Here is a 14,315-nt window from a genome sequence, read left to right as displayed (position 1 = left end):
TGAAAAAACAAAAGAATGGGCTTCACAGTGCATCAGGCAACAAGATGTTCCATGGCTTCAGAGCACTGATCTCTGCAACCTTTCTTCTAAAGCTCTAGAAACACCAATCCTGTGTGTAGAGTATTTGAGCCTAAGAAAAACTTCTGAATATATGATGTGTAAGTGTCATTGTTCCAAATTTAAATACCTAATTTTTGGACATCTATCATAATGGAGATTTATTTAATGCATAAAACTTGGGAACTGAGTGGGAGATCTTATTGAAAGCACCATTACACACTCCTTTTCTGACAGCAACAGAGAAACTGAATGTGGTAAGAATTCAGCATTCCTGCACAGGAAACAAGATTAATCTGTATGTGTATTCTTTCTTCCAAGCAAAGTGTCCTGGCTATCCACCTCATCCTGCCAAGGAACCTATGCCTACCGTTCCCACTCCTTTCTTGCAGTTCCTCCTACTTCTGAGATCAAATGATCTACACTTCAATGCAGGACTACTTTCCAGCCTCAGTCTCCCATTCCCTTATTAGATTTCTCAAGGGTCTCATCTCAGAGCTCTCCATGACACAGCCCACATTCCCCTAGCGGAAGTTCTTGCTAAAACCTCATGTAAACTAATCAAACTGCTATCAAACTTTTGCACACCTCTTCTTCTGTTATTAGCAAGGAACATCAGTAATGCCTGGCAGCACCTGAGCAAGATAGCATATCTTGGCTGGCCCTCCACAAGAAATCTGGTTTGGCACTTAACTTAGAAGGAGGTTGAAATTACCTATGCTGTCCTTATGAAAATGTTAGGAAAGAGAAACGAAAGCACATCTATGTAAGAGGGCAACTACAATCATATTCTGTACACAATGTAACTGAAATTCAGAAATATCATAACTAAAATTTGAAATGGACAAAGTTAATATTTTATTCCAATGCCCTTTCAAGTCTGGAATCATTGAATCACAGAACTGCAGGAATTGGAAAGAAGCCCTAGAGATCATCGAGTCCAACCTCCCTGCTACAGCAGGTTCCCCTATGGTAGGTCACACAGCTATATGTCCAGATGGGTCTTGAATATCTCCATAGAAGGAGACTCCACAACGCCCCTGAGCAACCTATTCTGGTTCTCCATCACCCTTCTCTGTCATGCCTCAGGTTGGCATCTCCAGAACAAAGCAAGTATGCACCAAGATAATCAATAGAGTTGAAAGATACCATGATCTCATGCTAACCAATGCAGCAGAACTTGAAAATTTTTTACATTATCAATAGAAACTTTCAAAGACAGAATCTTTTTCAGTTCAAGAACAGCTTCAGGGTCCAACTGACAGCAAAAGTACATGGTTTTTCTTCTCCAAATTTTGGCTGCACATGTTATTCACTGTGACTGAATGGTTTTATTCTGAGTTCTTTTGCTTTTACTCCAACACATCTATTGCTACTTTTATTCCCTGTGTCATATCATCAGATGTTCAAGATTTAAAGCCTGTGTCAGCAAAAACAAAACAAAACAAAACAAAAAACCAACAAGGTTTTCCATCTTTCACAAATCTGATGTGCACCAGCACTCATTCAACAAAAGACTTGTCAGTGGCTCCATTATCAAGTACAGTAATAAGCTTACCTTTCTGTGTGCACTTCTAAGCCACTTCCCATAGGAATTACACAAATACTTTTTTGTTAAATCTTGATTCAAGACAAGGGACTTTTTATCTGCAAACTGCGAGGAGCTTCAAAATCTCTACTACCAGAATCTTTTGTAATCAGGTGAGTTACAATAAACAAAGTTGCAAATATGATGACAAGAGAATCATGAGCATCTTACAAAAGAATCAGAGCACAGATGTGTGGATAGGTGTACCTATTCTACTAAAAAATAACCCACCACCACAACAACAAACAGAGCTTCTGCATGCTATCTGAAACAATGAAATTTCCCAGATAACCCATTTAATTAAAACTCCATGAACTGATGAACTGTTCACTCATGTGATGGGTTGTATCATTAATCCCACAGCTTTCCAAATTCCTCATTTTTTCCTTTTCCTCTTTTTTCCCTTTCCCTTCCTTTCTCCCTTCCCTTTCTTTCTCTTTCCCTCCCCTTCCCTACCTTTTCCCTGTCTTCCCTTCCTTTCTCCATCCCTTCCCTTCGCTTCCCTTCCTTTCCCTTCCTTTCCCCTCCCTTCCCTTTCTCTTTTCTCTTTTCTCCTTTATACTTTCCTTTTTCCATTTTAATATGCCACAATGCATTAGATACTCAATGAGATTCAGGCACTTCATAAATTTGAAATATATTTTGTCCCTTCATATTTTTTATATGTTTGTCAAAATTGTTTACAATTCAGTATTGTTACTTCTTTGGCACCAGACGCAGTATTTACAATTGAACGAATAGAGGTAAATATAAGAGATGCACCTAATTTATGCAGTACATTTCCCTTCCATTAGAGATCTTCCACTCCTAAAATCAAATTAAGTGGTATTATGCATTAGCAGAGAGTAATCAAATTCTATTTTATTTTATCAGAAACAATACATAGTTTGCCTTTTTATTTTGATTAAAAACATATCAAGAATGCATGTGAGGAAATTCACCAATAATGTTGTTTATTTATAAGATGTCCAAGTGCACTATAAATAAGTCACATACATTGAAAATCTATTTTAAACTGATATTTACTCTTCCTTTCCCCTTAAAGATGTGCGACAAAGGCATTTTTTCATTTATGACTATGTAAGAAACAAATACTATGAGTATTCATTCAAGATACTTTTTTCTGGGTGAATATTTGCATATGCACAGGCAGTCATGATAAAATGCATAAAAGTGCACTGAATGGCTGTCAGTAAACTACTCCAGGTGAGGTCACAGATTTTGTGAAGCTACAAAGTCCGGGTTTCTTTTAGGCTCTTTTGCAAAACCTGTGCAAATCCTAACTGGCCATAAATCATAACTTCATAAGAAAATATGGATTTCAGAGGGAGTAGAGAGAGTAGAGACCTGTGTGAAATAGGTTTCTTTTAGTTTACAATCTCTATTACTTTCAAGGTGTACTTGTATATTTATTGATTAAAGGACAAAATGCATTTCTTTCTTCTTTTCTTCCTTCCACCGCTCTCCCCAGTAACAGTGTTTGATCAGAATTGTTTCTTAATTCCCCCTTAATTATCTGACTAGAACAGAGTATGGAACAGAAAACAAGCTCTGTTTATATAAAAATTGTCACGGAAAGGAAAAATAAAAAGCTGATGCATCTTTCTGATCTGTTTTTTCTCCTTTTTATATCATGGACAAAAAAACTGCTCTATCAAAACAGCTCCATATAGACTACACATGTTCAACCTGCCCTCTTTTTGCCCTCTTTTTGATGCTTTGTTACTTACTTTTATTAACTATATTACAGATTTTATAAGTGGCCCAAGACAGTTTCTCTTCACTCAGTGCAGCCAAGGCAAGCAAAAAGTTTGGACACCCTCAAAACGTATACCTAGAAAGAACAGTGTCCTCTGTGAAGTTATTCTAGTAAGGGCCTTGTACTCTTCTTTTTTGATGATGCTTCCAAATGCAAAAAAAAAAACATACCAGGCACCGTCACTCTTTCTGATACAAGTGACGTAAGTAAAATGCACAAATCAAAGAAAGGGAGTACAATTTATATACACTTTTGTACTAAAGTTTTTCCTAAAAGTTTGGCTTCAAATAACTTTCAAATATCTTCCAAATATATTTTTGCTTGGCCATCCAAATAACTGCAGGATCCCATGCTCCCTGTGAACAGTTCTGGGCAAGTTTTCATACAAAACTATTCTAATCCTTTAGATAGATCTAAACAAAATTTTGCTGCCTATTAAGTAATTTTTGAAAGCATAAAAATTAGTTGCCATTCAAATTAGTTATGACTAAAAGTCATGCTTGTTCCTTACATCAGTAGATTCCACATTCCGTCATACCGTGGTGAAAAATCAAATAGTTGAGAAAGACAACATAAATTTGCTATATATATTACGGTGGGGGAAATCAGTTGCTCCTTCTCTTTTCTCTTTCTCTTTGCTTAGAAAAAAATTACCATTATCAGAATCACCATTATTAAAAGAACACAGAGCTGAAGTACCACTCATTTCACTTCAATAACTAAAAAATGTATATTTTGGATTCATGCTCTGTTCATAGGAAAGATGATTAATTTTACTACTTTTGCTGTTGTAAATAACGTTTCAAATCAATATTTATGACCTTACTTTGATATTAGGCATTTGATTTTATTTATATTTTAGGGAAATACATCAATATCCTAATAAGTACCTCTTTCAGGAATTTAAATACAAAATAAATACTGAAATTTCATTATGAAATTAAATTATAGAAATGATTAATGAATAGAAAACTCTGCAATATTAACATTTCCTTAATTTAATTGATATACATTTTTAAATGGACAGAGAATGATCAAAATGATTCACAGATTCAGTAATCTGAGAAGTACTGAATATTCAACAAACATCCAAGAGAAGTTACATAACAGAAAGGCAATCCTACAGAGTAACATTTTTAGGAAGTTAGCTTCAGCAATTATGCTGTAACTTGTATATTACTTGCAATGAAGTTTAAACAACTGTTCTCATATTTAAGCACTTGACAATGAAACCTACATTATGAAGGCACCTTGAAGAAAACACTTAGGCAACATTGGAGTAACACTGTAATTTTAAAATGTAATCTGTTAAAATACATTTGAAAGAGCATTAAGAAGGGGATCATAAAACCAGCTCCTACAATTCAGAAGAAATAAAGTGAAACTGCAACACAACACAGCAAATTTAAAATATAGTGGAAATAATTAGTTGAATGATTACATATACAGCAAAATTTTTATAGCGTAAAGGATCAAATGTAAAAAGATTCAATAAAATATTTTATTTTTGAATTCCGATTTCCTCTCACTTACAAAATAAGCAAGTGCTGTTTCTAGATTTAGAATAATGATATTCCCCACTGAGGAATATAGGTTGCATAAAAACATTTTAAAATTGCTAACGTATCTTTTTTTTTTTTTTTTTTGAAGGGGATTGGTAATTGCTTCTCAACCAATTAAAGGGTCTAGTGGTAAATTTTACATCAATTCAAAAGCTGGATGAATAAATATAAAACCAGACTACAACAGTGCAGTAATGAGAGTATTTATTAGTATTTGTCAGAAAATATTGAATATTTTAAACATTTAAATTAAATTATATTCTAACCCAGAAAGAAATACTCTCATTACATACATTTTGACAGCTATTTTTTTCAAATCCATCTACCACAGACTGAAAAAACTGAATGTTTTGTTGGGAGTATTACTATTCATTGCAGTGTGAAATTAACAAGAACAATTTGAAATGAAAAGTCTAAAAACACAGAATGACAGCACTTTCTTCAACAGCTTGTGGGCTTATAAAAATACACAAAAAGTAATTACAAAAGCCCCAACGATTATAATATGATCAAAACCGCATGGTTTAAAAGTAAAAATTCACTTGTCTTTTAAATTGGTGCTTAGATGCAAATAATTTGCTATATCTAATAATTTCAAAACTGCTCTTGCCATGCAGCAGTTCAGTGAAGATGCACTTAACACTGCTCCCAATGCAAAGAATAACATTATGAAGGAATAAAGCTTTATGCTATTTTCTAAAGGTCATGTAAAACAGGAAACTCAAATATTACAATAGAACAGTAGCTAGGTCCTGGGTTAAATGAAATTTCAGCATTATAATACAGTTTCCTAACACAGTAAATACAGTAAATGAATAAAACAAGAGTCCTAGAATGTATTTCTGGAAACATACACAGAGGTTGTAGCCATTTCAATTTTTTTAATGTCAGAAGTAAATTTTCTGCCTTGATTCTCATAAATAAGGTGTATTTTGCCAAAGATTAACTGAAGCACCTCTCAAGAGAGATAAAAAGTACAAAATTAAGGTTTCTATTACAGTTGATGAAGTACTGCCAAGCTTGCCAGACAAAGAATCGAAATAACACCCCAAAACACCGTTACAACTTCTTACAGAAGAAACTGAACGAAATCAGCAGTACCTATACATCTCCCCACATGACAAATCAAACCCAAAGTACAACACCTCTCTGTTTTTCACATTTAGAACAACCACCTGGGAACAAACTGTTCACAAATCATAGGCTTCTGCTCTGTGCATGTTGATGATTCAAAAGTGCATCTACATTCAGCTTCCTCCAACTGGCTATTATGCTACATTATTTCTAAGGGTACAGGTTAAGGGGTACAATTCATCATCCAGCATGACAAAAAACAGTTGAGAAGTTTGTCTCATCTCATAAAGAGAAAAACCTTTATTATCTACTATAGGACAAAGGATTTGCAGCTATCCGCTATTTGAGGAACGTGCTGTTGCTGTAATTTATCTCACTGCATGGGTCATGAAGATGCACAGTGGTGTCTCAAATCAGCTTTTAAAGAAAACTGCATGGAATTTTCATGACTTTGTGAATACTCCTAAAACTTACACAATAAAAAAGAAAAAAAAAGAAAAGTTTTTTCATACTTATGAATTAAATGGGTTTCTGAAAATTTCTTCAAGGGCTTTTTTTTTTTTTTTTTTTTTTTTTGCATCAGTGATTACTTCTGACAAAGTTCTATTCGGCTTCATCCTAACAGTGATTCCTATTGAAAACTCCAGACAGGTGAGTAACGTTATCTCTTTTCTCCATGAACACTCTTAACAGATCTACCAATATCCTCTGATGGGTCCTATGCTCCAAACATACCTCTCTCCTTCCTCACAATAACAGTCCTCATTGCTTCAATGTTAGCAGGATCCCTTGTGCACAAAGTTTTGTGAGTACATGCATATCTGTATATGAACAACTAGTCCAACCAACAGCTTAATTTACAACAATATGAAAAAACTCTAGGAATGTAAAAAAATGCAAACAAGCAAGTTGAAAAATGTCCTTATAAAAGCTGTGTATTCTGTGATTTTTTCTTGCAGTTAAAAGGAAATATATAGAGGTTCTGACACACACGAAAATACTCCAAATCTTCACTGTGCACACTGTGCAGTATGAATTGTAATGACCTGAAAAGAGGAAGGGATAGTAATACTCTGTACTGTTGTTTTACTAAATTATGTAACACAGTGTAACCAACTTCTATTGCCAGAATAAGCTTTCACTGATCCTTACAATAACTGCAGTTTCAATAAAAGTATGAAGTAGGAGCTTCAGAATCCTGAAAGAATGTTAAGCAAAACAAAAACATTTTAATGCATGTTAGAGATTTTGCATGTTGATGCAAATAATAATAATAATGCATGTTGAGGATGGAAGTAGCATTAATGCATACAACAGATCCTGTAACTTCCCTCCATTAATTCTCACTCTACTGCAGGTAAACTTATAGCCTATTCACCTATTCACAGAAAAGGAAAAAAGAACCTCAACAATTGGCACAAACATTAAAAATCCTGGTTATTTACTTTAGTGAGTTCATATTCATGAACATTTAAGTAACTTAACCAGAAGTAGAAACAAAACAATTCTGTGGAAAGAAAGAAAATTGAGATAATAAGAAAGGAATACATCTATATCCTTTTCCCTTCATAAACTAACTAAATAAATACTTTAATGAGCTATTAAACACAATTGATATGCACATAACACAGGCATACATAACATACAAATTACTAAAGATGAAAAGGAAGGATGTGATCCTGAAAAGTTCTTCTGCACATCTATACAAAGGCATGAACATGCACCTTAAGAGCACAGAATTTGAATGCTTTGAACCACTGAAAGACTACAAGACAGAAGAAACTATGCAAGAGATAGGAAAATCGAAGAGAGAAATCAGTTCTGAGAAAAAAAAAATCAGGGAAAAAAAGACAGAAAAAGAACTCAATATATCAGCAATTCAGAACAACAGTGAAAGATGAAATGAAAGCAATATATTTTAAATGATCTAAATTAAGCAAGAGATTGCACAATGTGTACTGCGTGGAGAGGAACTTTTATTTTTTTAACCCACAAAGGCATTCACTACCTGCTCCACTGTGTTTATCCATGTGTGCTGGGTTTATCCCACAAATAATGTATTTCTTTCTCAGTAACTGCATTCAAACTAAATGTTATTTTAAAAACAGATTCAGAAAGACAAAAATCAAAATTTGGAAAAGCACAGTTTTAATGAGACTGAGCATTACTGAGAATTGATCATCCAAGTGAGAAACAAAGTTGAAACATTCTTTTGCAAGGAAATACCCAGAGTATGCTTATTCTTTAAGATTTACATGACAAATACTAAACATTGGAGAGAAAGCTCAAGAGACTCTCATTAGATATATCTATATAAGAATACAAACATATTATATATAGGAAGATCCAACACTTTGAAAATTAAAATCTTTTATTTTAAAACAGAAGGCATATGTAGTCAATACTATTAAAACACCAGACTTCAACAACATCTTGAAAAACTTTTTAACATTGTTGGCTGTATTTCACTTCTCAGGAAATAATCCCTTTTTTACAAAAACAAACAAACCAAAAAAACAAAACAAAAAGAACCACAACTTCCAATTATATTCTATGTTGTGATAGTTGGACTTGACATAGTATAAACACTTTTCCCTCCAGACATCAATTTTTAAATGCATTGTCCTATCTATAAAATTTTTAAATAGAAAGAATATAATTCAATTACAGTTTGCTGAAACTCCTTTTTTTTTTTCCTTTAGCTTCTGTTGTTTTTTGTTTCTTTCTTCTCAAAGAAAAACCTTTTTAAAAAATCATGTCCTCAAATACAACAAATGTACCAGTAAATGTCAAAAAGGGGCAACATGAGAAATATTCACAACCTTAAAAAGCAAAAAAGCTAAATATCTAGAGAACTCTTTTTCAGTACTCATAGTCTTAAAAGAATGTGCAGAATACCTTCCAATTTAGGCACTTGTGCTAAGCATTTCATCCAATAAGCTCTGAGCAATTTATGTAATAGCTAGAAATAAATTACGCAGAATTCAGAACTACAGCATAGTAGACGTTATGCAAGACAAGTGAAAAGGCAAACTGTCATCTTCTGCAGCTTATGGGACAGGAATTGTTATGAGGCAAACGTATTCCCCAAACTGTGTCAATTATGTTTCTGTTAGTGACAGTTTGGATATTTATTTTTTTCTGAGACTTCATTAGTGATCTCTCACCACAGACAGGTAGCAGGCACTGATTTGCAGGCACTTCCACTCTAACTTTGAAAAGCTATTGTTGATGTTGTTATCTTCTCCTGATCAGAAGTCTATGGTTTAAATTTTGCTTTAAATGATTTTCTGCATACACTGTCAAAAAATGACTAGAGAACTATTTTTGTAAAGTTAAACACTGAACAATATTATTCTTCATCACTGGCAAGAATGCAGCTTCTTTTTTAGTTGTGCTTGGCATTATTGCGAGAGCATACCCTTACAACATCTAGTCTAGTTTCATAGGCTAGCTTCTTTTCATCTCTGAATACAAAATCTCACTTCTGTGCTTCAGAGAGCACGGCAATCTGCACCCTCTGCCAACTTCATAAGTATTAATTCGCTTAAAACAAATTCCCAACACTAAGGATATCAATAAAACCCAGAATCAATGCATAAAATTGAAAAGACAGTTACACAATTCTGTGTGTGCTTGCTGCCCTGGCTCACTGTTATACATCCTCACATCAGCCTAATTCATTTGACACACAGTCTCCCCACAGCTGAGAAATCCTAGCTTTCTTACTAGATCTTAGGAAAAGCTTAAATACAAAACCTCCTATGTTTAAGTAATGTTAAGTTTGTGACACAAATCAACAAAAGGCAGGAAATTCAAAGATAACACTGACACTCCATGCTTAATTCATGACTGTTTAACAAAAGAGCCAAATAATATGAGTAACTAATGTCACTCTGTGTTCTTGGGCAAACAGGTGTTTATCTTGGAGATTATACAAATTCAGCCTCTCCTGTCAGTCTATGTAAATGCTACTGATTATTTAGTGTTTAACAATATGTTGGATATAAAGAAAATTTAAACTCTCATTCAACAACTTAGCATATTACATTCTAACAAAAATCTAATAAAAATGGATTTTTTTGAAATTATGCTGGGCAAGCATAAATTAAAAAAAATCATCACCCTATAAAGTTCTCAGAAGTTATCAAAATAATATAGTGCAAAATAGAGAAATATATATATATATTACTCATGAATTGATAACTTTTAGCATCCACTCATATTTCAGTTCTTCTTTGAACCCTCTTTTGTCTTTTTGTGTAATATAACCAAACATATCTCAGGGTAGCAACTTGTCAGAGAAAGTAATGACGCCTATTGCTATATTATCATTGGATAATCAAAGGATTTTAACTATCAGGTTTCAAAGTACATTTTGGTACTTTTATATTTTTTGAATATTAATTGCATATTTATGGTATGTAAACATGTCTAGTTATTTTGCTCATTGCTTTACTGTATAAAGAATAATAATAATAAAAAAAGAAATTATTGCAATTATGAAGGTCACATATCATAATCTTTCCTAGAGTACATGAAATTAGATCACATGAATGTGCCTATACATTAAGAGCAGGGCAACGTTTACACTTTCTTCTTTTTTATAAAATTATTCTTATTATTCTTTCTGTAATTATGTTATTTCTTAAGTACCTCCTAATATCTCAAGAGAATTTAAGTTTTATTGGAAATTAGAAATATCAGTTTTTATTTTCTCCAGTTGAACTGCTAAGCAACCATAAACCAGCACCAGCAATAGCTGGGTAACCACTTTTGCATTACCAGTTGAACAGTTTCAAGAGAGTTTTTGAAAACCCACATCTGTAATTCATCAAACTGCAAGGAACCAGCTCACCAGTCCTAGGTATGTTTTAAAAACCCACAGAAAATATCTACAGTAACAATTAAAAGTTGGTGTCAAGACTGCAATATCGAAATCAAAAACAAAACCATGATGCTTAATGTATCTTCACAAACAAAAGAAATGCATTCATAGACTCAGGAGTATTAGGAACATCAAACAAAAGAATGAAGTCACATACGGCTCTATGCTCCCACTCAAGTCATGGTCTCACACATCTCTGGACACAACTTACCCACCTCCTTGTGAAACAACTACGAACTGTGAAGCTGCAAGTCTCTGTAAGACCAGCAGAGACCCAACTAAATGATTCCACAAGAAGCCAGGCATACACTTTCTAGCTGATTTCATCTACTTGCCACAAACACAAAGAGTACACAAGGGTTTGAAAGGGCTCTGAGGAAGAGAATGGCTGTTCTTTTCCTTTGTGGAAGGGGGGCAGCTTCTTTGATAAATGAAGTTCAACAACAAATTGAACTTACAGCACAGTAAATAGTGCTTATTAATCAAATTTTCACCTGCTATCACAATTTAAGTTAAGGCAGGATTTTAACTTGCAGACAAAGCACAAAGTATAAATCCTACCTCACTATATGATTTATTTTGTGTTCTTGGATATCATGAGCAGATGAGTACAGTCATCACACTGGTGTGCTGAAGAGTATAATGATAATCAATTGGTCTTAAGAACCATATAAAAATCAGTCAGTATCACAAATATTTTGCTGGATTGCCTACTGATCCTTACTAAAATTATCTAATTTTATCGAAAAGTAAGACCCTGTCAACTGTCAACTAAAATTTTTTTCAGAAACCCGGTAACTGAACACAATAATGCTGAATGACTGCAGAATCCAAAACATCAGTGACAGGTAAGTATTAATACACAGAAGTCACCAGAAGCTCAGGTTGCATGAGTAGGGTTGCAATTATCATCTAAATGCGACATATGTTCTCCACTTATTCATTCTGTGAAATGCACATTCCGCTTTTCATCTACCTTGGAACATTTCCTCTCTCCCCTCATTTTCCAGTAAGCAATTTTTTTGCTTCAGTTCTTCAGTGTGTGTTTTCCTCCTCCGAGAGAAATCTTGTTTTTCTCTCACTAACTGCAGCCAATGAATGGTGAAATAATTCTGAGAATACCAACTCTCAAGTTGTGGATTCTATTCTTTCCATTAGAATAACTTTCACATGGGTGCCAAAGTCAGTACGGATAAGAAGCAGAGCTAGCAGATCTATAGTACACAAAGAGACAGTTTCACTTAAAAATATATCCAATACCTCTGATGTAATAGCAGTGAAAAGAAACATCTGCACTGTCCCTTTGAGTTCTGTGGGGAGAATCCCCTTTCATGAAATTCCAGCAGATTATTGCCATTCACAGATTCACAAATTCACCGTGGCCAAGTAATAGAAAGTCAAGAAAATCTACATTTTCAATTTTGACAGGATCTATTCTGCTCATGGAAGTATAAACAACTGTAGATAGAGAAAATGGTGCTTCTGGCCCACTCTCCCTCGTGTTCAAATCCTGAACTCTGCGGAGCAGTATACCCTTGAGCACCCATACAAACTGCAGTAAAGTGTAAAATCTGAAGGGAAAAAGGCCACTGGAAAGGTAATTTATCACTTTGACATAGTAATTCTTTATAAAAGCTATGGGGTAAAAAGTTAAAACAAAAAAGAGTGAATGAGAATCGAACAACTCAAAATGAACAGGTTAAAGATGTAAAAGTTTGTAAGTCCTACCAAAATTTTAATGTCTAAGTGGGAGTCTGACATTTGAGAATACAATTTTACTGCAGAAATAAATGTCTTAATTGAAAACAGTATGCTATTTGCGGAAAAAAAAGAAAACAAACAACTACCACACAACAAAACACAGTACCCTTAGTACCTAAGTACTAATGTAAGTACTTATGAGTTTTCTTGTATTGAGTATGAATTATGTTTCTCTATCCGGTCTACCAGATAGAAAGCATACTTTCTAAAATGCTTCTCTCTTTTCTTAATCATAAAAGCATCTTTAAGGGGATCACTATGTTCATTTAACATACATGCCCACAAGAAGCAATCAATTCACTCATCATTGCCTGAGTATCCTTTCACAGCACCTTAAAATGCACGTTCCCTTTTTGATTCTCTCTCAAATGCTCTCCAGATTCCCAGGACAATTAAAAGGACGCAAAACCAGACTACACAACAAATGCCAGTTCAAATAAGCAATACTTCACAGCACATACATATATAGTGACTTTCATATTTCTTAGCACATATCTTTTCAAGCAAGTAAAACATGTCCTATTTTTATGGGTATATGTTTTGAAAATGTGCATTTATACACTTCCAACAGTTTTAATAGAGTTCCTATACAAACCTAGTGGAGCAAAAATGTTACATACCATAGTCAGTGATCTTACACGATACCAAATACAATTCTTTCAGGTTCCGTCCTTCTTTGGCAATCACCTCCACACACCTGGAAGACATATAGAGTAAAATCGCAGTTAAAGAACAATAGGCAATTTTTAAAAAGGAAGAGTTCAATCCATAGCTGCAATATAGCAAAGCTCAATTTCTTTATTCTGTAAATTATTCCACACAATCCCACACTGAAAATACATATGGCAGCATGCAGGCACATTAATGAGTAATACACTGGAGAAAAACATTATTTTATATTAAATGCTTCTATATCAGTATTCCCATAAGTTTTTCAACATGTGAATTGCTTGAATATATACAGAAAAATCCTTTGGAAAATAATACATAATTTCCATTTATAATTTCCATTTATGTATTAACGTGTAACTTTGGAAAGTTTATCTTGCAAGATCTAAGCTTTGAGAGTTCTCTTCTAGAAAAAACTATAAATGCATTGTAATGGCAAAGAAAGACAAGAAAATGCTACTTTAAAATCATATTTACATTTCCTCAGTGATTTCTGTAGGAGTCAACATTCATTAGGACATTAAATATTACATGTCATTGTTGTTCTATGGTATACAAGCTACAGGGAAGGTTGAGATTGGGTGTTAGGAAGAATTTCTTCACAGAGAGTATGAATTGGCTGCTCAGGGAAGTGGTGGAGGCCTGGGTGGTATTTAAGAGACATGTCAATGTAGTAATGAAAAACATGATTTAATGAAGGAACTCAACAGGTAAGGCTGTTGGTTGGACTTGGTGATCTTGAAGGTCTTTTCCAATATTCATTATTCTATGAGTCTACAGAAGTTGTATAGGTGAGAAGATAGCTCATTTGATTGCCTCATCACAACTGTGACAAATTTTCAATGAAACATGAAAATTATTGATTTCATGTAAGAAAAAAAAATAAGCAAGAAAAACAGTAAGAAAATTTAAATTCTTATAAAATAGTATATAAAAAAATAAACTTTTGATGAAGTT

The 14,315-nt window shown here is 33.8% G+C and overlaps 1 protein-coding gene across 1 annotated transcript in view; it reads right to left on the bottom strand.

Moving 5' to 3' along the window:
* Window positions 1-14,315, bottom strand: part of FBXL17 (F-box and leucine rich repeat protein 17) — a gene marked incomplete at both ends in the record, with an annotated part of 274,001 nt that overhangs the window by 75,717 nt on the left and 183,969 nt on the right. Inside the window, one exon of the mRNA XM_079548625.1 lies at window positions 13,310-13,386. Coding sequence (XP_079404751.1) covers window positions 13,310-13,386 — 77 coding nt within the window. The remainder of the gene's footprint in view (window positions 1-13,309; window positions 13,387-14,315) is intronic.

This window comes from Tetrao urogallus (genome assembly GCF_951394365.1).
Source record: "Tetrao urogallus genome assembly, chromosome: Z".
NCBI classification, from domain to species: Eukaryota; Metazoa; Chordata; class Aves; order Galliformes; family Phasianidae; genus Tetrao; species Tetrao urogallus.
The sequence above is the reverse complement of the archived record's forward strand: the minus strand, read 5'-3'. Positions and strand labels throughout refer to the sequence as shown.